Here is a 26770-nt window from a genome sequence, read left to right as displayed (position 1 = left end):
TCGTCCACAACGCTATCGCTGAGGCGCATGCGCAAGGCTGCCCATTCAACATCGTCCATGGCGCTTCTTCCCCTCTCCTCTTCCTCTTGTGGCTCATCGAGTGGCGCAATACGCTGGCAGTCGCCCGACGCGCCCTGTGCGACGAAGAGAAAAAAGCTCAAGGCACCGGCTTTCTGCCCCTATTTGGCGCACCCGCTATCTTTTCCAATCACAGTCGTGCGGTCTCGATGTGAGCGCCTTGTGCTCTCGGTTGGCGGTCGAACATGCTGTGTTTGTGCGTGTAGGTATCGACTGAGAAAGTGGTGAGGAGAAAATGGAGAAGAAAGTGCACAGCAGCGCCAGCACGATCGCGCGTGCGTGGACTCGGCCGTCGCCCGCGCGCACGCACACGATTCAGCTCTCGGGCATCCCTTTCACTCTCTCATCCTCTCATCCCTCTCTCTTCTTTTTTCGCTATGCGTTCCTTTTGCGGATGTGATCGTATGACTGCTCTGTGCGGCCGTACGATTCGACGTGACGTGCAGGACACATCTGACTTTTACGCCCTCTTTGTCCGGTAGCCGCGGGTGCAACTGCCACATCGCTTGTGCCGTGTGTGCGAGTGCGTGTGGGAGGAGGGGGGGTGAGATTGTGCGATAGACAGGCTGAGCGACGTCATCGAGAGAGAGAGAGGTATGCATGGGAACACCATCAGTTTCCTAACGAAAAGGTGCACCGGCGTTTTTGTTGTTGCTTTCTATTTGTCTTCTTTGGCCGATACGTACGCCGCCCCGCCCACAGACAAGAAAAAACGCACTCGGCGGCATCAGCGGCACAGAGGGGCGGGAGAATAGACTTTCCTCCGCAATTTCTCTTTTCACTTTTCCTTTGCCCTCCCCTCCCCTCACTCAATTTTTTTTCGTAGCGTAATGGACGGCAATCCGACATCGATCTCGCAGTGGCGCGTGGCGATGCTTCACACTTTTTTTTTCGTGCTATCCACCATAAGCGTCATCAGCCTCCGAGCCCCGGTATGGCTGATGGGCGCAATGGTCTATTGCATGGCGCACCGCAGCACTCTCATCGGCGAGCGCCTCTTTCCTTTGCGCCTCTGGCAAGTGCTGCTCGCCTTCTTGGCGACTTCAGCAGTTTGCAACGTTGTTGCAAACGCGCTGACATCGTTGCACCACAAGACCTGGTCGCAGCAAGTGACATGGAGAACCTTGTATCCTCTGTGGGCCCTCCTTGGCGTCCAGCAGTGGGACGCGAGGGATCGCGTCAACACGATCGTATGCCCGACAGTCACAACCCTTGTCCTGGGGGCTTATCTGCTAATTCTGAGGCTTACACTCGCTGGTCGCGTTCTCTCTCGAAGTGGCGCGACGCGTATGGCTCAGGGAACGTCGGCTCTCCGGCGCCTCCTCCCTCACTCGGCGGGGGTGACGAGCACGACTTGCCGCCTCGCCGCCGGGTCGCTACTCTCTTCCCTGAGCTGGGCCACGGCCTGGACGGCGAAGCCAAGTGTGGTTGGACTTTCTCTTGAAAGCCTCGCGTTTGTGTTTACCATGGCTTTCCTGTACGTGGAGCACTGCCGACGGCATCGGGTGCGCCGCACGGCGCCAAGCGGAGAGGGCGCGGAGGGCCGCACATCCCGCGCCTTCGCCACCGCCGTTGCGGTGGTTTTTTTGCTCGTGTGCGTAACTCAGAACAGCGCCTTTTTTCCCCTTACAAACGGGCACAGCGATTGGTGCAGCCTGCTCGGCATTGGCCCTGCCCCCATGGACACGGTTTCGGGTCTTCGCCGCGCGATGCAGATGGTGGGTATGGCAGTCATCTTCTTTGGCGCCTCAGTTATGCACAGGTGCACGGTATCGCCAGCGAGCGCCATTTCCGAGAGCGGCGCAAGCGCGACGGTGGCAGATGCTGGGGAGGTAGATAGCCTGCTCTCCGCAGGCGATCAGCGAGGACCCCTACCCCCGGCCTCCCCTAATTCTCCGCCGTCGATGTCTGCGCGTCAGAGAGGGCCGCACACCCATCACCGACGGACCTCACAAGTGGTTGCTATTGTGTGTGTGACGGCTCTGCTCGCGTACGCTGTCTACTACCCCAGCCTCGTCTCGATCGCAGTGTGGTTGGTTCACCTCTGCTGCTGCGTTGGTGGGCTGGTACAGCGGCCAATGGTTCTATCATCGGCACTCCGCATCGGCCTCGCTGGTGTACTGGTCGTGCTGTGCTGCATGATTCTCCTTCAGTATGTCTCTCAAACGATGGCGGGTAATACGAGCAGCGCGGCGTGGGTGCAGTGGTCGCCTGCAAAGCCTGCCTACACAGACGATAGCCGTGCGGTTGTGGCACAAGTTGTCGCAGAGCACCTCATCACACTCCTTCTTGGCGTATACGTGAGTGTCGCAGGTGTGGAGGACACCAGCGGCGGCAGTAGCCGGGCAGACGAAGAGGCAAGGCCCGCTTCATCGTCGCCACCGCTAGTGAGCCGTATGATACCCTCTGCCGATGCTGATGGGCATCTGGCGGACTGCGTACAGGTAATGTGGCTGCGAGAGCAGCTGCGTGATGCCGCGGCGGACCGCAGAAAGCTGCGCAAGCTGTTCGAAGTCGCCGTGGGACGCCCGCCACACACCCTCGAGCTCGACGCCCTCTGCGCGGCCGCTGTGCTAGAGCAAGGCGCCTCCTCGTCTGTCGCTTCACGGGGTGGTCTCACAGTCGAGGAGGTGGCCCAGTTCCTCGCCAAGGGCCCCTTCTACACGTACACTGTCATTCTCTGCACGTTTGTTCTCGGCACCAGTGGCGCTACCATGGATCCCTTCCATGCTGCTTGTCTAGTGCTTTCACTTGGTGTCAGTGTGATCGGCGGCAACGCCCTGCTGCACCGACGGGTGCGCCTGGTGCCACCTGTCTGGGTGGCCATTGTGGTTGGTGTGCAGCTCTGCTACAGCCTCTTCGCCGTGGACCCTGAAAAGGGATCGCAGCAGCACCACCGCCTTACGCCCCCTGTAATGAAACCGTCCCCCACTAAAGTCGCTCTTCGTAACGATATCGGGCCCACCTCCATTGGGTGGGACGGCTTCGTGCCGTGCGTCTACGCACAGCTGGTACTCATGTGGTGTAGCCGGTACACGCCAGAGTGGCTCACCGACTGGGCTAATGTCTCGCAGTGTCTCTCCTTCCGTTGTCGGTGGGCGCTCTTCCTCCGCACAGTGCGCCAGGTTGCCGGCTTCGTGGCACTCGCGTGGATTGCCCTGCTGCTGCCGAGGAGCGCAAGTGTCACGGTACTCGTCCTCCTCCTCTTTGCTGCGGCCCTCCTTCAGCACCTGAGGTGGCACAGACTCGCATACGTGTGGCGCCGCTTCCTCGTTGTGGGTTACTGCGGCGCAGTGCTCATGTGCATGCTGACGGCGGAAGTCGCGCTAGTGCAGCCGCGGCTCTGGCGGCTCCTGCACGCCTTGGGATGCCCGCCAGGGTCAGAGGGACGCTGCGCGCAGGACATCGGCCTCCCCGCCGACTCCGCCAAGTGGCTCACGCCGCTCTCCATTCCTTGGTGGCTGGTGATTGTGCTGGCGGCGGCCAGCGCAAGTCCGACCCTATTACCGAGCTCGCTGCTATCCTCACTAGGTGCAGCACCTGCCACCATTGCACTGGAGGCGCAAGCCGCCCGGTGTTGGCGGGGGCTTGTGTGGTGGCCGCAGGTGCTTTCCGATGGGCTCTCTGTGATTCTTCTCGCCAGCATGACCTACACTGCCTTGCAGCGGCCGAGTCTTCTGGTAGCACTCTACTTGGTCGGCCCGGCACTCGGTGTCTTCCCCTGCTGGACTTATGGTGTGGCGGCCGTGCACACTGCACTGCAGTGTACGTATCAGTTGTGGTTCTCCCCTGCGTGGCTCGATACAGAGACGCGGTTTGGCGTATCTCTCGCAGAGCTCATTGGTTTGTGGAGGCCCTCGCCGGTGATGAGCTGGTCTGCAGGCCTTCCGTCCATGCTGACGGTCGCGGCAGCTCCGCTACTAATGGGCGCGGTCCAATCCCTGCAGCTGAAGTGCGCGCTGATGGCAGAGTGGAGAGTGCAGCACATGGAAACCGATGTGTCCAACCCAGCAAGGGTGTGGGGCCGTCTACGGCGTACCTTTACGACGCACCTCTACCCGCTGCTGCTCTGGGTGCTGCTGTCCCTCACACAGAGAATCGCCCTGGGATGGGGGGTTGGCGTGCTAGCTGTGGTGGTGTGGGCCACGGCGGAGGTGCGAAGCTGCGGTGTGCTGCAGCGGCGGCGCTGGCTGTTTAGGGCGTGTAAGACAGCCACTGTCAGTCTAATGGCGCTGGCCTACGTGCTGCACTGGCTGCACACCATGTTCCCTTCGTGGAGTGTCCTGGCAAGGTACCCGTGGCTGTTAGGCGGCGGCGCAAGCGAAGGTAAAACAGAGGTGGAGCTGGGCCGCGTGTACTGCGCTGCCGCCGCTGCGTGTGCGGTGCTCCGAGTGAGCAGTGGTGCACCACGCGACGGAGAATGTGTGCATCTCTTCCAGCACGCCCACGGCCCAAACTTCTTCGACTGGTTAAAGCGCCGCACCGGGCAACCTCTGGAGATTCGTGAAGGCCTTGCAGCGCCACTGTCCCAAACGCCACCCGATGAAGCACACCATTTTTGCAGGCACGTCGCTGACACGTTTCACTGTGACGATCCCACGGCGGGAGAAACTGATGCACTTCTCCTCGCAGAAGCCCCAGCTCCTCCACGCAAGGGTGGTGCATTCGTGAGCGTGACGCGCCTGGTGCCGCTGGTTGCGTGTGGATCCATCGGCGCCGGGGCTGCCAAGAGGTCAACGCCCTGTGTGCTGAGTGTGGCGCTGCTCCTCGCTGGCCTGAGCTTGGCGGTGCGACACGCCCGTTCGCAGTGGAACTTTTGGCGGAGGTGGCGGCTGACTGTCGTCCTCTACGCCCTCCTTCCGCTCACCGCCCTGTTCGCTGCCTGCCCTCACGTGCGTGACGCCATACCAGCGCTGCCGCACTGGGTGGGACTGCTAATAGGGTTTTCCGAGGATGCCTCGCACGTGGACGGCAATGCGCTCGTGTTCTCGCACTGGCACATCGTTCTTTTCTCGCTTCTGTGGCTGCAAAGTTGTGTGTACAACAGCCCAGAGTGGTGCGCCACTCTTCTATGTCAGCGAGACGAAGAGCGGCGACTGGGGGAGGCGCGCCACGCCGCCCTAAAACGCCGCCTTCTGACACGCGTGGCGAAAGCCACCGAGCAGTCGCTGCGCATAGACCGGGAAATACGCTTGTACCTCGATACACTGCGCACCGGCGCGTGCGCGGCGGTCGCCAGTCGAGTAGTCAGAACGAGAGATGTCGAGTACGGGGAAGAGGACGGCGACGAGGGTGATGACGCTGATAGAGAGAGAGTGCCGATGCCTCCGCCGCCGCCTATGGCCTCAGTAACGGAGACGGAGGAGGCGTATGGGGCACTGGACTACGCGGGTGCACTGCCGGCGCCTCCACTGCCGCTTTCCGGTGCAAACGGCAGGGGCGATGAGGCAACGCAACCACCCATGTCGTTCGAGCAGCCGCAGCCGTCTCCGCTGCTGTGGTGGCGGGAGCGCTGTGTGTGGTGGCTTCGGTGGACGTGCAATAAACTGGCAGCGTACACTTACCACCCCTCCGAGTATCGGCTCTCAGTCGCGGGCCCGTTCTCTGCCGCCGTCGAATCCTCCGCGTTGACACTTCGGCTACTCGGTCAACACGCTCTACGCACTGCAGTGCAAGTGGTGTTGCACCACACACACCTGGCTCTGCTTGGCTGCTCACTCATCAACTCACTCCTCACAGGCTGCCTGTGGGAACTGCTTGGGCTGTTTTACCTGCTTCAGGTGGCGCTAGCCTACTACCCCCACGCCCCGCGCGTGGTGTACAGGGCGTTTGGGGCATACCTCGTGACTGGAGTGCTGCTGAAAGAGGTGGTGTCAATGTGGGCATTCTTCTCCAAAACGAGCTTGTCCATTATCACAGCGCTCTCTTGGACAGTACTGCCGTTGATGAGGCAGGGTCGCTGCAGCAGCCACTGGAGCCACATGCGGATTGGTCAGTCCTCCTCGCGCGGCGCCCTCTGCTACAATACGCTTTGGATGGATGTAGTGACGATGGGGGTGCTCGTGTTACATGATCGCATGTGCATCATCCACGGGGTTTATGTAGAGGGAGGGCAGCAGCAGCAGCAGCAAAGTAGGGAGCCCGACAGCACCGGCACGTCAGTTAAGCGAGAGAGCCCGGTGCCTTGTGCTGGAGGCGCGCCGCCATCCGCCTCTGAGGCAACAGCGACGGCAGCATCGCCTGTGGCCGCCTCCCTCCTCTTGTCACCGCTTTCGCATGCCAGTGGCAGCAGCGATGGCACCTTCCGTGCCTTTCTGGTCACCTACTACAAAAACCTCCTCGCCGTGCCGGGTGTGGGGGAGGATTGGTACATCTCCTACACCACCATTGACTTCCTGGCGTTGCTCTTCGCTGCCGTCTTCTACAGTCGCATGGCCGGAAACGACAACACAACGCTGCAGGATAACGTGCAGAACAACCTGCTGCCAGGCCCTATGGCGTTGCTGCTGTGCATCAGTGTGCTGCAACTTGTGATGGATCGCATGTTGTACATGCAGCGCTGTATGAAGCTGAAGGCACTCGCCAACTGCGTGTGCAGCGTTTCCTACACCCTCTTGTACTGGTGGTGGCGGAATGCGATGAAGGTGTGGGCGCGCGGCCTCGGCAACGCGTACTTTGGGCTCAAAGTCCTGGCCCTTCTATTCTCTGTGAAGCAAGTTAGCCGCGGCTTCCCGCTGCACCGCCGCCGCGACACCTTCACTACTCATCTAGGCAGTCTCGTCAGCTACACCAGCTTCACGGCCTACCGCGCGCTTCCATTTCTCTGGGAGCTGTGCACGTTGGTAGACTGGACAGTATTGCGGACGTCGCTGAGTCTACAGGAATACCTGACGGTGGAGGACATCTATGTGCACATATACCAGTGTCGGGAGCGCTACCTGGCCAAGCGCCGCAACGGCGAGAAGCTTGGCGACACGGTGGCGTTACATTCCAAATGGGCGTTTGGTGTGAGTCGCATCGCCCTTGTTTTGTTGGCTCTGCTGGGGCCTCTGCTATACTATTCCACTTACAACCCGTCCACCGTGACAAACAGCGCCACGCAGCTCAACTTTCAGCTCTCTTTCTTTGGCGCTTACGACTTTTTTGCGAGCGCAGTCCACGGCAATGTCACGACGCCAGCGGAATGGTGGACGTGGATTGAGCGGACCCGCCCCACGCTCGCTTCGTATGGCCTCATGGCGGCCGGAAAGACGGTGCAGCTGATGGAGTTCACGTCATGCAGTAGTAGCTTATGGATGGCCAGCCCGCAGGCCCTGCAGAAGGTGCTGGCCGGCCTCCGCGCGGCTGCGTCGAACGCATCCAGTGCCTACATGCTGCAGACGCTGGAGATCTCTCGCAGCGTCAGCGACACAGCCAGTGCCGCGGAGGTGTCCTTAGTGAACCGCTGGCCGATTCCCTGGCACACCGCGCAGGACCTAGTCGCCATCCTGGAGCAGGAAACCCGCGGCGGCAGCAGCGGCGAAAGCAGCAGCAGTGGCGTGGTTGCCGCCGCCTCCCTACCGTTCTTCTACAGCCCGTTCGTCTTCAACCGCGCCAGTAGGCTCGATGGGCTTCCGGCGAGCCTGCACTCTCCCCATCGCAACTATCACAACTGCACGCTCCAGCTAATACACGACAGGGATGTCGCCCTTCACTCTCTAGTACGCTACTGGTGCCTGCACTGCGCGCCGCTTTTCCCAGAGGGCAACGTGCCATCTGCCAACGTGAGCAGCGCGGCCGAGTGGCGGTGCTTGACGACAGGTGAGGGATGTGAAAACTTCAACTACGAGGACGTCGAGAGCGTCACCGGCAACCGCACCCTCTGGGCGCGACCTGGGGCGTACCTGGGTGCCCGCACGGCCGGGGTGCAGGTGCCTATGCACATGGTGATCATCTCTGACACAGTGGTCATGGGCATCTCCTTTCTGAAAGGCATCGGCATTGTGGCCCTCTACACCACGTTCGTCCTGGCCCTCGGTCGGCTGCTGCGATCTGTGCTGGCTAATCAGGCGAGCACCCTGCTCTACTCCAATATGGCCAACCCCGCCGCCCTCGAGAATATGGTGCGGTGCATCGAGATGGCTCGAGAGTACGGTGATCTGCGGCTTGAGCATGCCATATATCTCGAGCTCGTAGACCTGCTCCGGTCAGCGGAGCGACTGCTTTGTGTAACGGGGTCGCTACGCTGCATGTACGCGGATGCGGGCCACGAAGACTTGTTCCGTCTGGGCCAGGTGCGACGGCGCGAGAGCCATCGAGATCCGTTATTTGAGGCACACGAAGGCACACCTGGGGAGCGGCCTACAGAAAGTGGTGTACCGCCGGCTGCGCCAATTACGAGTTGCTCTCGTTAGCGACGTATGGCACGAGAGGTCGAGTGAGGGGCAAAGGTGTAGGTGCGGGTCTCTGTGTGCGCGAGGGCAGGGGAGGAGGGGGGGAAGGAAAGAGGCAACGCTCACAGAAGAGGCTTGACGTGCGCACCTGCGGGTGGCCTTTTTTTTTGATGCGCTCGCTCGCTCGCTCGCTCTGCTTTCCGCTTACCTTTTTTCTTTTTGATATCTCAGTGCATTCCTATTCGCGCCCTCTTTCGCTCACAGCGGTGACGCCCCTCCACCCCTCCCCTTCCGCCCGCTGGTCAGCGCGTCTTTTTTTCTTGGCAAACTGACCTCTGCCGCCAAGGTCTCCGCAACTCTTGCTTGATGTACTCTGCGGAAGCACAGGAAAGCGGTCTACACCCAAGTGAAGAGGTATATCATCCGCGACATCGCAGACAGGGTCGGAGGCGCTCTTACCTCGCAGGGAGGGGCAGGAGAGGGGGGGATGAGCAGCGCGCAGAGAGACAAGCGTCTCTGTTGACGGGGGGAGGGGGGACTCTGCTTCTGCTGAGCTGCGAGTGTGCGTGTGTGTGCCAACCCTTTTTCCTCCCTTCACGGCATCAGTTCGCACCACGGCGGCTTCCCCCCCCCAAACGAAAGAGAAGCCTCTATTACGGTCCTCGGTGTTCGACCTTTTCTTGCACCCAATGAGGTTTTGGAGGTGGCGGCGTCGCCTGCACGCGGGGGCCCGTAATAGCGGTCACGGCACTCCTCCGCGGGGGAACGTCTCCGCTTATCAAAAAGAAAGGGAGTGAGAGGAGAAAACGCGGGTCACTCAGCGGCTTGAGATGGGCGGGAGGGGGGAGGGGGAGGGGGCAAACAACAGCAACGAAAGGATGGGTAAAATCGCATCCATGACCGCTTTGTCAGCGATAGAGCGCTCGTCGCTGCGTCTCGCCTCCCTTGCCCCACCCCCACCCCCTAAAAAGCGATTCCCTTCTCCATCATCTTGACTTGTGGAGCATGCGCTAGCGCCTACAGCCTACCCCCTTTCCACACTTCTCTTTACATCCGCTGCGTGCACGAGTGTGCCGGGTCTTCTTTTCTCTTCCTGCTGCCCAACTTCACCCAGCGACACACCTCACAGCTCGGCACCCTCTCCCACACTTGCTTCGCACAACTTGCACTGCACGCTTCCGAGCTTCTCCACGTCAAAAGAGTTGCCATGTCATCTTACGCCAACTCGCAGGCACGGCTTAGTCGCGTGGCGCCACAGCTGCGCCCGGCTGGCATCCATGGAGACTGGACGGAGGCCACGGTGGCAGAGCTACTCTCCAGCTACAACCCCGACGGCGCCACAACGCCGGATCACATTCGCTCTTTTCACCACCGCGGATGCGACGTCGGTGAGCAGCGGCGCCATTGGGGCCTCGCCAAGGACGCCCTGGTGGACCCCGATATGCGGCACGGCGTGAGGTGTAAGGAGGCGGACAGCGCCGATCAGTGTCTGCGGCCAGAGATGTACGCCGACAAGATGACAGCGCTGCTGGACGCCCAGCGTGAGACACAGTACCTCAGCCACCGTCGCAAGCCTCTTGGCCACGCACCGGTGCCGAAGGATCCCGTGCCAGTCCCTTTCGGGGGCTTCGGCATTAAGCAAAAAAAGGGCGACTCGGCGCAGTTGGTGCTGGCAGGGTATCGCTCCGTCGACGTGCTGCATCCCCCTGGTGAGCAACTGACGCGCAACTACGACTGGGAGGGCGCCGGTATCGACCCCACCCAACATCGCTTCGGCAAGCCTTCTGACAGCGCCAACGGCTCCACCGCCTCTGCACTGCACACAGACTCTGCCACAGAGCTGACGTCCAAGCTAGCGAAGGATCACAAAACCACAGTCGCGAAGGAGCTGGGCAAGTCGAAAAGCTACGGCTTCGATGACCCGGCGGACTGGGACGAGGAAAAGCGTGGGCGCGTCACCAAACTCGGTGCAACAGGAACGGCGGCAAGCTACTTCCAGACGGAGCAGCCAACAGTGCGGGAGCTGCTGTCGTCCTGGGCCCAAACCACGCAGGAGCCTGGGACAAGCAAAGCTGCGTCTAGCAAGACCGCCCCGCAAGCCCTTACCACCTCCGCTGATGCTGGACTGGATGCTGTGGCCGATGCATCTGCGGCCACATCGGCAACCAATCAGCTGCCTCTGACTAGAGCCCTCAAGGACGACGTCCGCGCGCACCAGTTGCTCTACCCCTGCCACTACGTCTCCCTCGGGGTGAAGACTAAGTACTTTGCCGGAAGTCGCCCCCTCGAGGATATCCGCCGGCTTAGCCACAAGTGCGGCTTCGGCCTTTCGGACGCCGACATTGATTCCGTCTTTGCACTGGTCGCCAAGGGCGGTAGCACGTGCAGCATCGAGGAGTTCAAAAATGCGGCGCGCGCGCACGGATACATGTAGAACAAATAGAAAAAAAGAAGGGATGTGCTGAGTGACGAAGAGAGTCTCCATGTTTGTTGTATGCGTCAGTGGAGGGAGAAGGGGTACCGTCCGGCGTTCACGGGAAGGGGCAGGCAAGCAACAGCGCACGGAACGGTGCCTCCTGTGCTGTGCTTAATGCTTGCGATCTCCTATCCAATCCTTCCTTCCTCTCTCGCCCCCCTCCTCCTCATCGCCAGAGATGTCCTCGGCTTCCCCTTGTGCACTCTTCTCGTCCTCGAAATGGATGTTGCGTGTCAACCACAAGCATGTGCCATATCTACTGCGTGGCAAAGAGGGGGGTGTGAGGGCACAGCGCAGCTGCTACACAAGGGCAGGTGTGTAGCAGCTGCGCTGCGCCTCTCCGTCCTCCGGCCCGCATGCGCTCTTCCTTTTGTTTGGCCTCGATTGCCTTCTTTGCTGTTCATGTCACCTGTCTTTACCTCCTTTGTGTGGCCCACTTCATACTGCGTCGAACGCACAAGTCCAACCCGCATACGGGCATGCGCACAAGTCCCATACGGAGTTACTTCGGTCCCGTAACTCGCCTGCCTGTTTGTCTCTGCGCTGGCTCCGGTGTAGCTGAGTGAGGGAGAGTGAGTGAAGGGTGTGAAACGGTGCGGGCGGCACGTAACCGTCTATCTCACCGTTTGGCTGGCACCTCAAAAACATAAAGCGCTAGCGGCAACCGACGATGCCGCATGGACGAGGCCATTTTGCGCGGAGCGTAGCTGCTGCACCGCAGGCTGCGTCGAGCTGCTCTCATGTGTCTGTATTCCCCACCACCCACACCCCTTCTCAGTGGGGTAACTTTTTCTCTGCTTCTCCTTGACCGTCTTCACTCCCTCCCTCCCCTCGCCCCAGTGGCCATCGAAAAGAAGCTCCCCTCGTGGCTATACGCTGTGGTGTCCGTTTTCCATTACGCTGTGCGCGTGTTCTTTGCACGCCCTCTCTCTCCAATTCTCGAAGAGCATCTTGAGCATCTATACTGCCACATCACAACGGGCAAGAAAGGGACGACGCAGTGTGGCCGCGCAGCCTTCAATTTCTCTTCAGGGCGTAGTGTGATCAAGAGTATAGTCCGCGTGCCTGCACTGCTATCACGCACAGCTGTGGCTGCTCAGCTTCCCAATTATATCGACATCTGCCTCTCTTTTCTACGGTGCTCCCGACCACCACCACTACCCCAGCTTCTTCTTGTAGCCCTTAGCAAGCTCCCACCCTACCCGGCTCACGCACACAATGCTCCGTCGATCCGTCGGCCAGCACATGAAGCCGTTCTTGCATGCTTTCTCCCCAGGTGTGCGCCCGTCTGAGAAAGGGATGTTATACCGCAACAGCTACATGAACGCACATGCCCAGGTCGCCTCGATCCCAAATACGCACCGAACATTCAGGGAGCGAACGATTTTCACGATGTTGCTGGTGCCCGAGCAAGTGCTCATCACCTTCATGGTCGTCGTCACTGGCTGTGTGGCGGCAGCGGTCTTATTCCGCCAGCAGCCCTTCAGCACCAACATGAACAAGGACCGTTGGCTTTCTGGCGGCATGAACCCGCATGAGCAGTACGAACGCAACGCCACCATGTCGCAAATCTTCGAGATGCACAAGGAGGCCATCGACAACACGCGCGCCGAGCTTACGCGGCCAGAAGTCTTTAGTGCACCCACAGGCTATCATAGCCCCTCGGGTGTGTACAACCCCTAAGGAAAAGAATTGCTTTTTTTTCGGGGGAGGAAAAAGAGATAGGGTGACGTCAACGGGCTGGCGCATTCGTGTTGCTGGGGCGCTGGCGCTACCGTATTTTCTCACCCCGTCCATCTCTCTTTCTCTCGCTCCCTCGCCTCCTCTGCTCTGGCCTGCCTTCGTGATTAGCGCTGTGAAGGGCCTCCTCAGATGCCTTTTCTTCGCTTTTGGTGCGTTTTTGTGTGTGTGTATGTGTGTGCTTCCTTGTATGTATGTATGTGTGGGGGGAAGGGGGTGGCTGAGTCACATGGCACTTCTCTCTCTCCCTATCGTGTGCAGCCCCGATGAGATATTGTGCGTCTCTGTGTACATGTGTTAGTGTGGCAACTCGACTAAGTCATGTCCTCCTCTGGATGCCGTTTTCATGCTGATCTACGGGGTCCAGGGGTGATCAGCGGGGCACACCTGTATAGATTAGCGTGGTGCATAAACGACATGGTGGTGATGAAGTGAAAAGAGGACGGGAGCCATGTCTTGTCAGCGTCTCACCCTCTTTCTCCCTTCCCTCTCTTCTCCTTCAGTGTGCGCATGCGTGTGTGTGATTGTTTGCCTCCTCTTCCCATGTCAGTGTCTCCAGTCGCGTGTATGGAGGTCGCCCCCATCCCCTCCTCCGTGAATGGCACATGCGTGCGTGATTAAAGAGAGAGCTCGCCTCTTCACTACTTGGTGCTGCTTCTCCGACCCAAACGCCAACAGATAGTCATAGGCCAGACAAACAGAGCCGACTGAGCGAGTGGTGCGCAGCAATACCTCAATATGGTCACCTACGGTGTCAGCAGAGGCAGCTTGAGCAGCTGTCCCCCTGTTGAGCGGAGCTCCTTTTTTCTCCTTCCTCGCTGTTGCCGCCGCCATGCCTGTCACCCACGGCAAGGTGCATAAAAGCATCAGAAAAGGCTGCTTGACGGTGGCGGATGAACGTTTGTGGGCCCCCCTTTTTCCGCACTCCCGCTCTCCTAAGGACGGGCATGGGGGTGCATCTTTTTTTTATGCGCTCTTTTGAAGGAGCGCGCTAAGCCTCCTCTGGAACCTACGCCATCTCCCTCACTCCTCGAGTATCTACCCTCCCCCTCCCACTCTCTCTGCCATCGTCTGCACTACTGACTTCTTTGCTCGTCTACTTTCTTTTTTTCCCCAAACGCTGTTGTTCGCCTGCTCATGTGGTGCGTCGAGCACGAATGGCGCGCCGTTGGGGTGGGCGACAAAGCTTCGTCGCATTGCCTCTAGGCAATATCAGTTTTTTCCCCTCAGCTTTACGTGCGCCTTCTTTTTTCGCTTCGTCAGTAACGACTCTCGACTAGAACTAGCATGCCTCGTATCTCCACTGGCGTGCAGAGCGTGGTGGTGGACGTTGGATCTCGAGACACACGCATCGGCTTCAGCGGTGAAGAAGCACCCCGGACGACGCTCCGCAGCTGTGTAGGGCTTCCTTGCCCGAAGCGACCGCGCCCGACGCTCCTCCAGCACCCGTTCGACGTGTTAGCCGGAGATGCAGCCTACGCGGATAGTGGCTTGCTCGAGGTCACGTTCCCTGTGAAGGCGGGCCACGTGTGTGACTACGACGCCCTCGAGAAGCTGCTCTTCTACGCATTTACGGAGAAGGCCCGCGTCACACCGGACGTGTCTCCGTTCCTCTTTCTTGAGTCGGCTGATCAGTCGAGACTCAGCCGGGAGCGCCTCTGCGAGGTGCTGTTCGAGTCTTTCAACATTCCTCTCGCAGGGCTACTCACGAATACGGCAGCCACGCTCTACTCGAGCGGGCGCACGAGCGGGTTGGCACTTGACAGCGGCGCTGGCCGAACCTGCGTCGCAGCAGTAGAGGAGGGATACACCTTAGCGTACTCTGTGCGTTCGTCTCCTATTGCTGGTGAGGCATTGACCAACGAGCTTTTCGCCGCGCTGCGGGCAGCCGGGTACCCGCTATCGACCGCTGCTGACCGCAACGTTGTGGAGGCCGCCAAGGAAGCGCTGTGCCGCGTATCCGCTGACGCGAAGGATGAGGAAGCCCGGCAGGTGGGCATGCGCGACCACCCCGACCCCGCTGACGGGTTCGTCCTGCCCGATCAGGAGCGCCTTTTCCTTCTCGAGCACGCCTACAAAGTCCCAGAGGCGCTGTTCGACCGCACGTACCTCACATACACTACCCCCCTCTCTGCAGAGCTGCCCAGCACCCCAACGGGGTACTCACAGAGCAATCCCGTCGTGAAAAAGACTCTATGCGGTTGGGTAGACATGCTACGCGACGCCGCCAACGCCGCCCCGCAGCTCCTTCGCCAGGTGCTGTACGAGAACGTCGTTCTAGGCGGCGGTAGTACTCTTTTCCGGGGTACGGAGGAGCGCCTGCAGCTCGAGATTGTCGCCATCGCGCCTAAAGGGGTGCAGGCCACCTGCGTCGCGTTTCCAGAGCGCGGAGCAGCGGCGTGGATGGGAGCGTCCATCTGGGGTTGCAGCAGTGCCTTCCCGGACACATGCCTTGCCAAGGCCACGTACGACGAGCAAGGTAGCAATGTCGTGCATCGTTACACGCAATAGGCGGGAGTGTTGATTGGAGCAGGCGGCAGTCGACGCGCGACCAAGAGTAGGTACACCGAAATATCCTGTTTCCACTTCTCTACAGAGGCGCCCCTCCCCGCCCCTTCCTGGTCACTAGCGTCTCCCTACTCTGACAGCACGATTGCGGACCCTTGAAAGTGCTGCAAGAGGCAGTCATCGCTCTTTCTCTTTGCCCGTCGCCTGGGCCCTGTATGTAAACTACTCTGATAGGCGTTTTTGCCCGTTTTCACTTGTGCTGTGCAAGGTGAAGATGTCATGCGTGTGGGTCTCTGTATGTGTCTGTCGAGCACGGGGCACAAGTACCGCCTCAATGAAGGCACTGCTGAGCCTGGCAGGCGAGCCGCAAAAGGGGGAGCGAGTGAGTGCATGAGAGGGAGAGAAAGAGACTGTGCATGCGGTATTGCTTCCTCTTCTCGTTCTCCACGCAAGCACACAGCGGCACCTCCTTCCATCATACCAGGTGTACGCGCTTTTGTTTTGGTACGTGAAAGCACAGTCGCGCGCAGACGCCGAGGATATTACAGACGAACGCCCGAGGGTGTGCGTGTATGTGAATGTGGGGGGGGGGGGGGGGCGAAGCATCCCTTACTGCGAGTTGGATGCGGAAGAAGGACTGAAGGGAATGGCAACCTCCGAGGTGCACGCGTGCGCCTTGGGGCGGATACCGTCGTTTCCCATCGTGCTCTTTATTTTCAGGCACCGACCCCTCAGTTTCGGCCGCGCTCAACGCTCCCCACCTCTCCCCCCTTGCACGTGTTCGCTGGTTGTGGCTCTCCATCCCTCTCCCTCTCTCTCTCACCCTTGGAGGTATTGCATTGCCAATGCGCCGACGGAACGTGCGGACGGGCACTGAGTTCCGCGTTTCTTCGCTTGACTCACATCTCAATGATGCAAAAGCGTTGGCCGACAGGCACACACACACAAAAAAAAACGAATAGGGACCACGAGGGTTCGCTCAAAGAGAGGTGGGGGTTCCGACGGGAAGGGGGGGGGCGCCTCTTTCATCAGCGCCAGGCAACTTCCTCTCCGTTTCTTCTCGAAACTGGCCAGAGACCCTGCGTGTGCGTCCCTGTTCACCTTCCGTTGCAGAACCGAGCAGTGGTCGGCATCGTGAAAGATCGACGAGAATCGCGTGCACATCGTATAGCACATCGTGACGTGTGTGAGAGCAGTAGCGGGCGCGACGACTACACGTCCTCACAGCCTCAGCGGCTATCGCTCTGAAGGAAGGTGACTCCGCTGCTGTGTGCTCGCAGCATCTCCTCCTTCTCCCGCTTTCGAGCCTCCCTCAGCATCCATCATGTCGTGTGTAAAGGAACCTTTGCATCGGCTCGCCTTCGGGAGCATCACACTGCCGAACATACCCCGCATCGCTGCAGATGAGAAGAGCCGGCAAAAGTACCTCAGCGAGTATGAGAAGTACGAGCCAGAGCTGCGTCGCCATCACTTGGGGGCGGCAGAGACGACAAATACAATCGGGCTCAAGGACGTCCCAGCTGAGTTTGATCGCACTGTGCCATCTCTCCTCGGCCCCACCGAAGCTGAGCAGGAATACGAGCGAACCCGAGAGAGCAGGAAAGCACCGCCGCTGCGCAAAGGCTACCGCGGGGCGAGCGCCCGGACATCGCATGTAGCAGTGACGGACACGCTGACTCCAGCAGCGCGGAAGTCCATCTCCCTGCCACTGTCCCAAGTTCCGCAGTCAGACGAGGGACCGCCCCAGGTGGTTACCCCCACCAACTCGCGCCCGTCTAGTGCAGTCAGCACGCCCGCCACCGCCTCAGCAGCTCCGGAAGCGGGTGAGGAGGCTGTGGGACTCGACCCTGTCAAAGCAGATGGAACGCGCGAGTCGGCGGCAGCCGTGGTCGAGGCCGCTCCTGCGCGCATCCCACGACCGCCATCGGCACTCCCAAAGCGGAAGCCCCCTACGGTAGCCACGCCCGGGAGTCAGCCTCGCGCGCGCACCGCCCCTTCGCTGAAGCCGCCGCTGGCTACAGGTCGCCTTGGGCAGCGCGACGGCGCGTCCTCTGCTGCCTATGCCCGAGTGGCGAAGCCAAAGCTACCTCAGCCAGATCGACCCCTGCGAGCGGCCTCGCCTACCACGGCTCACGGCGCGGAATCGACGGCGCGCCTGCTGCGTGTGCTGCTCAATCCACCACCGCAGTATACGGCCTCCCTGCGCCTCGACCTCTCTTTCTTTGATCTCGGGTGGCTGCAGAGCGGGCAGGCCGCACCCCATCGCCTCACAACATTAGAGAGCCGCTTCAGCAACAAAGAGGTGTCGCCGCGGTTTCGCATCAACTCGCCGCGCTCTGTGATCACCCTCCTCGAAAAGGGCGCCTCGCCCGAGGATTGGGACCCTCCAAGCGGTGTTTTTTCCTCTGCTGCGATCAGCTCCCCGACGTGTGTGACGCAGGATATTGCTGCAGTGCAGACAGAAGTGTGTGCGCACCGTCGCGCGTATGTGCAGGCTCAGCGAGATGCCCTGTGTCGCTCCTTGCAGGATAGCTACTCGGCGCTCTGCGCGCGCGCCCCTCTCGATGAAGTCATCCGTTTGTATCGACGTCTAAGCGAAGCAGACACGCTAACGTTTACGATGCGTGAGGAGGAGCTTCTGCCATTGGCAACGGTGGTGCAGCAACGGCAGGAGCGACAACGTCGGATGTTTGAGAGCAGCAAGAATCGCATGATGCGCGAGGTGCAGCGCGCCAAAGAGCTGCAAGAACAAGAGGATGCCGCGGTGCAGCGGAAGCTTCAGGCGGAGGCCGAGGCCGAAGAGGAGCGACGTCGAAAGGCGCTTGAGGAGCAGGAGGCTCGCCGACTGGTGCAGGCCCGCCTAGAGGCTCATCATGCCGAGAGACAGCGGCGGGAAGAGGTGTACAGGCAGCATCTGCAGGCGCGCCTCGAGAGGGCCGAGGCACGCAAGGCCGAGAGAATGGCTGCGCGTGAGAGGCAGCTGCAGGCAATACAGGAGCAGCGTGAGGCGCGAGAGGCGGAACGGGCTCGCAGGTTGGAGCGGAAGACGGCTCTCTTGGAAGAACAGGCTGTAGCGCAAGAGCAAAAGCGGCGTGAGAAGGAAGCGACGTGTGAGCAGCTGCGCGCCATGCGCGAGGCAAGAATCGCAGAAGAGCACCGAGCACTTGTGGAGAAGCAGCAGCGAGCCGCCTGTTTGCGAGAGGAAGCGAGACAGCGCGCAGCCGAGGCGGAAGAAGCGATGCGGCAAGCGGCCCTGCAGCGTCAGCTGGACGCCGAGGAGCGCCTGCGGGAGCTTCAGGCTCGCCGAAAGGAGGAAGCCGTGGAGCGCGCGGCCGCGACAGCGGCGCACCACGAACGCCTTAACGAAATTCGCTCCCAGGCGGTGGCGAAGGAGGAGCTGTTAAAGGCTACCCACTTAGAGAGGTATCGTCAAGAAGAGGAGCGCCACCGCAATGCGCGGTCGCGGCAGCTGGCTGACATTATGTGGCGCCGCGAGGCGGAGTGGGAGCAGGATGAGACGAAAGCGTACCTCATGCTGCAGCTGCAGCGCATCGCTGAGTTCAAAAAGCTGCACACAGTCGCTAGCCTCCTAGAAAAGCATAAGGCTGCCTGCACGGTTGTGCGACAGCGTGAGCTCATCTGTGAAGAAGCGATGCGTGCTCGCGAGAAACTTCGGGCCGAGCGGGACGCGTTGAAGCACTTGATATCAAGCTTGCCTCAGTAGGTGTGGCAGTGAGCAGGGTGCTGTGTATAACGATTTCGTGCCAATCTTGGCGCTGCGTACCTCTGCGTTGACGAATCGGCGACGAGAGTGATCCCCCTACACCGAGCTGATGTTACTCCCGCATGCCTCTGTTTGTATGTGCGAAAGGGAGAGGGGGGAGAATGAATGGTGAATCGATGAATTGCTCGGCGTTTATTTATTTTCTGCGGCTTCTGTTGCTGCGTGTAAGTGTGTATGCACAACCGTACAGACGCCTCTCATCATGTAATCCACACGGAGCCCTCTCCGCATGTATTATCACTGGCTGGCCATTTACTTTTTAAGCTGTTCAACTGTGGGCCTTTGTGCACGCCTGTGCATGTACATGTCTCTCGCTCTTCTTATCAGAGGCCCTTGACAGGCATGTGATGTGAATACATCATGGCCCGCCCATCTGCTTCGGGTGCAGTGCACCTGAATGCAAGCACCCTCCAGCGCTTTCCCCTCCTCCCACTCTCCGGCCCCGTCCTCGCGCCCAGGTGAGGAGAGAGAGAATAGGGATGTGTAGCTGATGTCACGGTTTGTTTAGAGGGACACGGTCAAGGCCCCCCCATTCCTCCCCCTCCTCCCTCACACCCTCCGCTACGCCTTTGAAGGACATGGAAGGGGGGAGGGGTCGGAGACAGCGAAGGATACACACACCTGAGCGCATGAAGAGGAGGGAATGGTTGCGGCTGTGCTTGAGCGGCTGTTCTCGCTGTTTTCATCGAGTTGGCACATCTGCAAGTAGCAGCAGGAAGTATGCCGCCGCCCCCCCACCCACCCCTCCCCCTCAGTCAGCATTATCTGCTATTCTCCGTCCCCACCTCGCCCCCTGCTCATTCGCTCGCTCTCTCTCCCGGAGCTCGCCTACAGGCCCCCCTTTCTTCCGCGCTCCTTCTTTTTTTTTCCATATGCGGAATAAGTAATGCCACATCGTGTTCATCGCATCTTGCCGTCCTCAGTGCTTGAAAAGCGGGTCTACGCTACTGACGCGCTTATACGCACACACACAAACAAGCACGCACGACTCTTCTGCTATTGCCGCCCTTGGTCTGCTTCTCCGATCCTGTGACCATGGAGGAAGATCATGCCAGCCGGCAGCGTGTGGAAGAGCAAGGCGCATCCGAACCTTCCGCACTGCCACTTGGCGTGCAGCGCGGCGCAACCGCTGCCGAGCCGACGTCCTCATTCGCAAATGTTCAGATGCGGCCAGAAGGGCACCGGTACGGTGATGCGGACCTGGTGCCTGGCGGCAGCCTTAGTGGCAACAGCGGTATGATGATGAATGAGCGCAACTTTCGGGGGCCAGGGATGCCGCGCGCCCCGCCCCCTGCTCCAGGGGACGGTCTGCCAGACTTCGGGTCTGCCGACGCGTACGCCCGCTTTGATCCAATGTTTCCTGGCCAGGTGCCACCAGGCCGCGGCCGGGGTGGCTTTGGCGGCGGTGGCGCACGGGGGCGGGGTGCGCCGTGCCTACCTGGAGAGCCAGACAACGATCTCTTCCTGCCTCCACAGGGTGGCCCTGGCGAGCCTTTTGGTGGCCCCGGCGGTGGCCAATTCGGGCCACGGCTGGGCGGCGGCGGCTGGGGTGGCAGCTCTCCGTGGGCGTAAGCGACGGCGTTAGGAAGAGGTGGGGTATTTTCTTTTTGTTCTCTGTTGCGAGGCACCACCCCGTGCGCGCCCCCCTTCCCCCCCTCACGCTCAGCGGTGTCTCATCATCTCCCATACGGTCGACCAGGTTGCTGTAACTTCCTCCACTGCTGCTTTTTCGACGTCATCGTCTCACTACTGTGTGCTATGCGATGGCTGCGTTAGACGCGCCATGTTGGCCCCGCCATAGCCCTCCTCAACTCCGTCCGTATCGCCTACCGTACCTGTCTTCCCTGTCGTGTCGCTCTCTCCCTCCACCGCTAGCCAGGCCTGTGCCAGGCTGTGATGAGGAAGCGCGATGCGCTTGTGCGCTCACGTTTCCTCCACTGCCTTCCGCTGCGCTCATGCTGCACAAGCGTCAACGCGCCACGACTCCCTCCCATCGCGCATTTACCCCCTATTCTGCGCACCGCTAAGCTCGGCATGGCCGCATCACGCCTCTGCCCTCCTTTCTCGCTCTTTGATGGTCCCTCATCTTGCAGCTCTCATGCCCCGCGTCCTCTCTCTCTCTTTCATCTCTCCTCCTCGCCCTCCCTCTTTCTTCTCCGTTTTCTTGTGCTCCACAAAGCTCATTCGCGCCGCCCTCGTGACCTTCGCCGCACGTACCCTTCCCCTCACGCTGTCCTGTGGCTCGGACCCCGCCGCTGGAAGTAGCTGGGGGCACGCTAGATGGTTTCGTATCTGGAAGGTCAGGTGACGCGAGATGGGCGTAAGCGCGCCCCACGCCATCTCTTCGGCGCCAACTACCGAAAGCCGTTCCCGTGGATCCGCGCAGGCCTCGGACTGGCTGCGATGGCGGCAGCGGCGGGCATGGCCTACCGCCGTATGAACTATGTGTCTCCGCAAGAGAAATTCATCCGCAAAATCAAGATTTGCCCCTATGGCGTTATGGGCACGCAGATGACGCTGCAGGGGTCGCTGCGGCAGGACGGCCCCAAACCGGACGACACAACGGTCATCACCGACCCGTGCGATCTGATGCACATCTTCACCTCCGCCGCTGGCGCAGTGGGGACTTCGGGTGCCATCTACAAGTGGGTAGGCCTCGCCAACGCCTTCCCAGACGACGTCGTCATGGCCATGAGCAAGGTGGGCGATGCAAAGCACCACCAATACGGCCTCAAGGACAGCGAGGCTGGCGAGAAGCACGTGATTCACGTGTCGGCCCCCGACTTTCGCGAGGGTATTTGGTCAGAGCGCGAGGCGGCGATAGAGCTATCACGGGCGTACCGGAACGTGCTGCACGAGTACGTCGTCAGCGAGTGTGACACGCTGCGATTGGTGCCCCTTTCAGACGGCCTGCAGGCGGGCCCGCTTTACAACCAGCTTCCGGCCGTCACGCACTCGGCACTGCTCATGGGATTTGAGCAGCTGCACCTGTTCGACAAGGAGTGCGTGCTGAGAGACGAGAAGAATATCGAGTTGTGCATTTTCATGAATCGTGAGTGGGACATGTTCAAGACCGCCTTTGAAAACTTGCCGACCGGCTGATCATGGCTAAGGCATCCAGCGCGCATTGCACTCTGCGTGCCTGTGGTGAATCTCACTTCGGCCTGCGCCGCTACGTCTGCATCTGTCTGTGTGTGTGTGTGTGTGCGTGGGTGTGTGTGTGTGTGTATGCCCGGGATGGGGAACGAATGCGCTTCTCGTGCAGAGCCCTTGTCCTTGCTGCCGATCCACTTGTAACCGACCGCACTCTCGCTATTCTCGCAGTCCATCTTTCCGCATCGCTCACACAGGCGCGCAGGCGTACTCCCGCCAACGACCGTAAGACGATTCCAAGGCCTCTAAAACACCATGCTCGGCTCCAGGCTCTTGGCCACCACCACCACCCCTCACACTCGCTCGCTCACGCATGTGCTCTTACGCGTCGAGCAGGCAGCTCGAGGCAGGGGGCAGCACATGAAATGCTAGTGGTGCGCTGCTCGCCACTCATGAGCGTAGATAAGGCAAATGGTGCGCGCACAGAGAGCGGTGAAGTATGACTCTGCGCCTGAACATCCTTTTTGGGAAAGTGGCCTGCTCCGCTTTCCTCCCTTCCGCTTCGCCTGCGCTGCTGCCGCCCTTCTCCCACTCCCCACCACCTTCCCCTGCGCCCCATCCGTCCTCTTCCTTTGGTCGCATACCTCGCTGGCCCCTCGTGCCGCAAACTGAAATACGCTGGGCAGTGCATGAGATCATACGACCGCCGTTGTACCGTCAGGCGGTCCCTTCAGTAGCGGAAACGGACCTCTAAGAGACGGCTTGCCGGGCGTGCGGTCAAGAGGACACGACGCACTCTTATCATTTCGCGCGAGGTGGCCCTACGGCGCCTCTTTCGCGTTCGTGCAACGGTGCTGGCGGCGCCACTGAGCCCGGGAGCTGTCTGCGTCTCCTCTACGCCGTGGCGCTCGCCTCCCTCCCCCCACACACACACACCGCTCGCCTTTGTTACTCTCTCTCTCTGGGGGATGCTGCGCCGCCGCGTCTATGCTGCTCCTTCGCCCGCCTGCGGCTCGGCGGGGCCGGCGGCCACCCAACAGCGTCGCTCGCTCAAGACCCTCGATGTGCGTGAGTATCGCCCGCTTGGTACCCCGATCGAGTTCCGCTTCTACCAGCGGTACGCCAATCACCCTAACCGGCAGTCTGGCGTGCAATTTCTGACCCACTACAACACGCACCAGCGGTTTCGCGTCAGCAAGGACTTCATTGACTACATGCACTGGGGCAGAGAGCAAGGGCAGGCGCGGTTGCCGCACCGGCACCAGCGCGTTGCTTTCGACTTCAATGATTCGCTGCAGCCGACGCGCGCAGAGGGCGATACGAGTCTGTGGTTCGCTGGCCAGGACCCGACGATGGGGCCGCACCCCGATATCTCGGCCACCTTCGATCCGAACAAGAAGCTCTTCTCGCACCCGGAGCACTGGAACAAAATGTTTTCCAAGCGCCGCCCCGGCGAGGGCGACATCAAGCTGGGTGTCCTCCCTTCCAACAGCCTGCTTGGCCCAATGGTGACCCAGACAGACACGCAGGAGATGGCCTACTTCAAGACTGAAACGCGTGGTCCTACGTACGGCCGCGTGCCGGGCCTCAACGCACCGTTCACGGGTGAGATGGACCGCAGGATGATGCAGGCGATGTCGCGGCCGCTGAACAGAAGTCATACCCTTACCGGCAACGACGGGCGCTTCTCCAAGACCCTCTTCATGAACGACCCAAAGCGCCACCAGGCGCTCTCCGATACTCTTGCGAAGGAGCTGAATCGCGAAGTCGACCGGGCCACGAACGGGCTCTACTCAAAGCTCACGGTCCTCACTTCCGCCCAGTCGGGGATGACGGACGTCTTCTGCGGTGGCGCCGACCTAGAGAGCATCGGCTTCGACCTCACCATGGCGCAGAAGCTTCGAAAAGGGGCCGAAGAGCTGACCCGGTCGGATGCATCGGGGGGCAAGAAAACGGAGGCCAAGGTGCAGGAGCTGCTCCGCGATGCGGTGCGCTACGAGGAGCGCGCTGATGCGACCTTGCGCGAGAACGCGGCGGTCATCTGGCGCGTCTACACGAGCCCGCGCCCCCTCATGACGCTCATCAACGGCAAGTGCCGCGGCACAGGGAGCGGACTGGCGCTGGCGGCGAAGTACGCCGGACTGCAAGACGCGAGTGAGTTCGTCGTTGACGGCCCAAACGTGGGGCTCACCCCATACACTGGGATGACGCGACTCCTGGCGCGGCCCGAGACGTCCCTCAAGTACCCTGGACTGGCAGAATTCGTAATGCTCACCGGCACGTCTCTCTTTGCCGGCGATGCGCTGCGGCTGGGCTGGTCGGACCTCTTCACGTCGCTGCCAGATATGCCTTACCATATCAAGGACTGGTTCGACAGCACAGAGCACATGCACACGGACGCCGCGGCGTGGCAGCTAGGGCACCTGCTCGAGACATGCTTCAAGATGAAGAACAGCTGGCACACAAGTGCAATGGAGCGCTGCGCCATGACGCCGATTCGCGCGCGCTGGGTCGAGGACGCGTTTGCTGACCAGTCCTCCATCGAGGATATCCTCGAGACCCTCAGCGCGATGGAGAAGTTGTCGCTCGTGGACTGCCACAACACGTGCGACCCCTCCTACGCCACCCCGTACACCCTGGCGAGCGTGGCTGAGGGAGTGGAGAAACTGGGTGCGTCACGACTGCGCTACACACTCTCACCATGGGACGTGACGCCGCCAGAGGAGGAGGTGGAAGTGCGGCAAGCCTCCGAGATCTTCACCTCGTACGTGCTCGAGCGGCGGGGTAAGGTGAGCATCGTGACTCACCGCGATCAGCACAAGGCTCAGGCGTGGCGGCAGCACCGCGAGCGCGAGTACGCGGCGTACAGCAACATGAAGAGCGCCCCGTACCGTCGCCACGTGTACGCGCGACTGGAAGGGTGCGAGGGGACGCTCGTGGACTTCGACTTTACCATCTATCTGGCCAGCGGCACGGCGGTCACCACTGCAAGGGAGGAGGCGGCTGTGGGCGAACAGAAGGAGGCGCTGCACGCGGCCTCGGTGAACCGCCTCAAGCGAGCCATTCTGAGCGCCATGAGCATGCCCGAGGATCGCGACGTCGACCTCTGCTGGTACCTGCCAACCCTCGACACCTGCCCTATCCGAAACGACGGGGAGCTGGTGGACGTGCTGCACAGCGACCCAGGCTTCGAGGACCCGAGCGCGCAGTTGCGGTACCCGCCCATCTACTTTCTCGTGAAGCGGAACACGCTGTATCTGTCGGAGTGGGCCTACGCCGTCAAGCATCAGCTTCTGTTGCAGTCGCCGTACGCCCTCAAGGCGACGCTGCAGTTGCTGCAGGAAGTGCGGGGCGACGGCTCCGCAGAGGCGGTGCGCTCCCTCGCCGACACGTTGACCACGGAGTACCGCTACGTGGCTAGGCTGCTGAAGCGGCCCGACTTCTATCAAGTGGGCCAGTACGTTGATAAGTCGCCCGAGGAGTGGGACGCCATTAAAGAGGACCGGGCGCGCAGCGTGCACAAGGTGCACCTGCCGACGCGGCCGCTGCCAGACTACGAGGCGGTCTTTGAGCGCAATGTTCAGCTAGATGGGCACACGTTCCAGCTGCGGCCGCGCTGGTTTCCGCGCACGGTGCAGGAGGTCACAGCCGAGTCCCTCGCAGCTCTCGCAGCCCCCCTCGACTTTGAGAAGGACGGCGTGGTGGAGTTCAACGTCGCCGTGTACGCCAGCAAGGCCGATCGACTCGCAGGCATGATCGAAGACGCCGGCGGCTTCGAGGTGGTACCCCACCTGGGCGAGGTTGACGAGAAAGGCAATCCCAAGGTGCCCCCACTTCAGGGCGACGCGCACGTGCCGACCAACGTGAACTTCTACGAGATGGCGCGTCACCCGTGGGAGGATACGCCGTCCTCGTGGCGCCGCGACGGCTTCACCGCGGGCTCCAAGGAGTACTTTGAGCAGCAGTACAAAAAAGCAGAGAAAGCCGTGTATGACGAAACCGGTCGTGGGCAGCGTAATTACTGGCCCTCCAAGGACGCCGTCGAGAGTGTCGCTGATGAGGAGTCGAGTGCGCTGCTGGAAGAGCGCTTCTTTGCCAAGCTGCGTGATGCGGAGCGCGGCGTTGAGCCGTGGGCTCGTCAGCTGCGCAAGAGGGCTGTCGAGGGTAAGCTCGAGAACAAAACAGAGATCGCCACGCAGCAGGAGAAAATATACGACGACGAGTACTACCGCTGGTTCATTCAGCCTGGGCACAACCCGAACCCCTCCGGTCTCCTCCGTGGGCGCAAGGCTGGTGACAGCGGCAGCAACTCAGTCGACAAAGACCTCGAGGTGTTCCTCAATCAGCTGCTGAGTGGAGCCACAATTCAGGGGTCCGACAACGCCGTTGGCAATGAAGGTGACGAAGTTGTTTTGCCTGAAGAGGATGTGGAAGAGGCCACAGACCTCCCATGAGGCGTTTTTCGCTCAACGGAACAGCCTTGAGCGGGGAGCTTTCGTCCGTCGTCGGCGGTGCAGCATCCTCGCTGGCAAGCGTTTTCTCCATGTCTCTTTCTTCAGTGTTTCTGCGTGGATGTCTCGGCGCGAAGGTGTGTGCGCGGCCATGATCGACGTTTCACCTCACTTTCTTTGCCGAGGGCCGCTTCCACCCCCCCGACACACACACACATTCTTCACTGCGCCCGCTATGCAGCTAAATGGCGGCCCGCACCTTCTTTAT

At 60.7% G+C, this 26770-nt stretch overlaps 8 protein-coding genes across 8 annotated transcripts; all 8 read left to right on the top strand.

Moving 5' to 3' along the window:
- Positions 1–908: 908 nt before the first annotated feature.
- LSCM1_00358 (uncharacterized protein) lies at positions 909–8471 on the top strand (the record flags this gene model as incomplete). The annotated part of the gene is made up of 1 exon (XM_067318010.1): positions 909–8471. The coding sequence occupies one exon, from the start codon at positions 909–911 to the stop codon at positions 8469–8471; it is 7563 nt and encodes a 2520-aa protein (XP_067174115.1).
- Positions 8472–9657: 1186 nt separating this feature from the next.
- On the top strand, positions 9658–10884 carry LSCM1_00357 (uncharacterized protein; the record flags this gene model as incomplete). Its single annotated transcript, XM_067318009.1, has 1 exon — positions 9658–10884. One exon carries the CDS (start codon positions 9658–9660, stop codon positions 10882–10884), a length of 1227 nt encoding a protein of 408 aa, XP_067174114.1.
- A 1260-nt stretch (positions 10885–12144) lies between these two features.
- LSCM1_00356 (uncharacterized protein) lies at positions 12145–12609 on the top strand (the record flags this gene model as incomplete). Its single annotated transcript, XM_067318008.1, has 1 exon — positions 12145–12609. One exon carries the CDS (start codon positions 12145–12147, stop codon positions 12607–12609), a length of 465 nt encoding a protein of 154 aa, XP_067174113.1.
- Positions 12610–13953: 1344 nt separating this feature from the next.
- LSCM1_00355 (uncharacterized protein) lies at positions 13954–15177 on the top strand (the record flags this gene model as incomplete). Its single annotated transcript, XM_067318007.1, has 1 exon — positions 13954–15177. The coding sequence occupies one exon, from the start codon at positions 13954–13956 to the stop codon at positions 15175–15177; it is 1224 nt and encodes a 407-aa protein (XP_067174112.1).
- Positions 15178–16498: 1321 nt separating this feature from the next.
- On the top strand, positions 16499–18898 carry LSCM1_00354 (uncharacterized protein; the record flags this gene model as incomplete). Its single annotated transcript, XM_067318006.1, has 1 exon — positions 16499–18898. One exon carries the CDS (start codon positions 16499–16501, stop codon positions 18896–18898), a length of 2400 nt encoding a protein of 799 aa, XP_067174111.1.
- Positions 18899–19993: 1095 nt separating this feature from the next.
- LSCM1_00353 (uncharacterized protein) lies at positions 19994–20530 on the top strand (the record flags this gene model as incomplete). The annotated part of the gene is made up of 1 exon (XM_067318005.1): positions 19994–20530. One exon carries the CDS (start codon positions 19994–19996, stop codon positions 20528–20530), a length of 537 nt encoding a protein of 178 aa, XP_067174110.1.
- Positions 20531–21238: 708 nt separating this feature from the next.
- On the top strand, positions 21239–22060 carry LSCM1_00352 (uncharacterized protein; the record flags this gene model as incomplete). The annotated part of the gene is made up of 1 exon (XM_067318004.1): positions 21239–22060. One exon carries the CDS (start codon positions 21239–21241, stop codon positions 22058–22060), a length of 822 nt encoding a protein of 273 aa, XP_067174109.1.
- A 959-nt stretch (positions 22061–23019) lies between these two features.
- LSCM1_00351 (uncharacterized protein) lies at positions 23020–26505 on the top strand (the record flags this gene model as incomplete). The annotated part of the gene is made up of 1 exon (XM_067318003.1): positions 23020–26505. One exon carries the CDS (start codon positions 23020–23022, stop codon positions 26503–26505), a length of 3486 nt encoding a protein of 1161 aa, XP_067174108.1.
- Positions 26506–26770: the final 265 nt, after the last annotated feature.

Source organism: Leishmania martiniquensis, chromosome 36, assembly GCF_017916325.1.
Source record: "Leishmania martiniquensis isolate LSCM1 chromosome 36, whole genome shotgun sequence".
Classification (NCBI taxonomy): domain Eukaryota; phylum Euglenozoa; class Kinetoplastea; order Trypanosomatida; family Trypanosomatidae; genus Leishmania; species Leishmania martiniquensis.
This window is presented reverse-complemented; position numbering and strand designations above follow the sequence as displayed.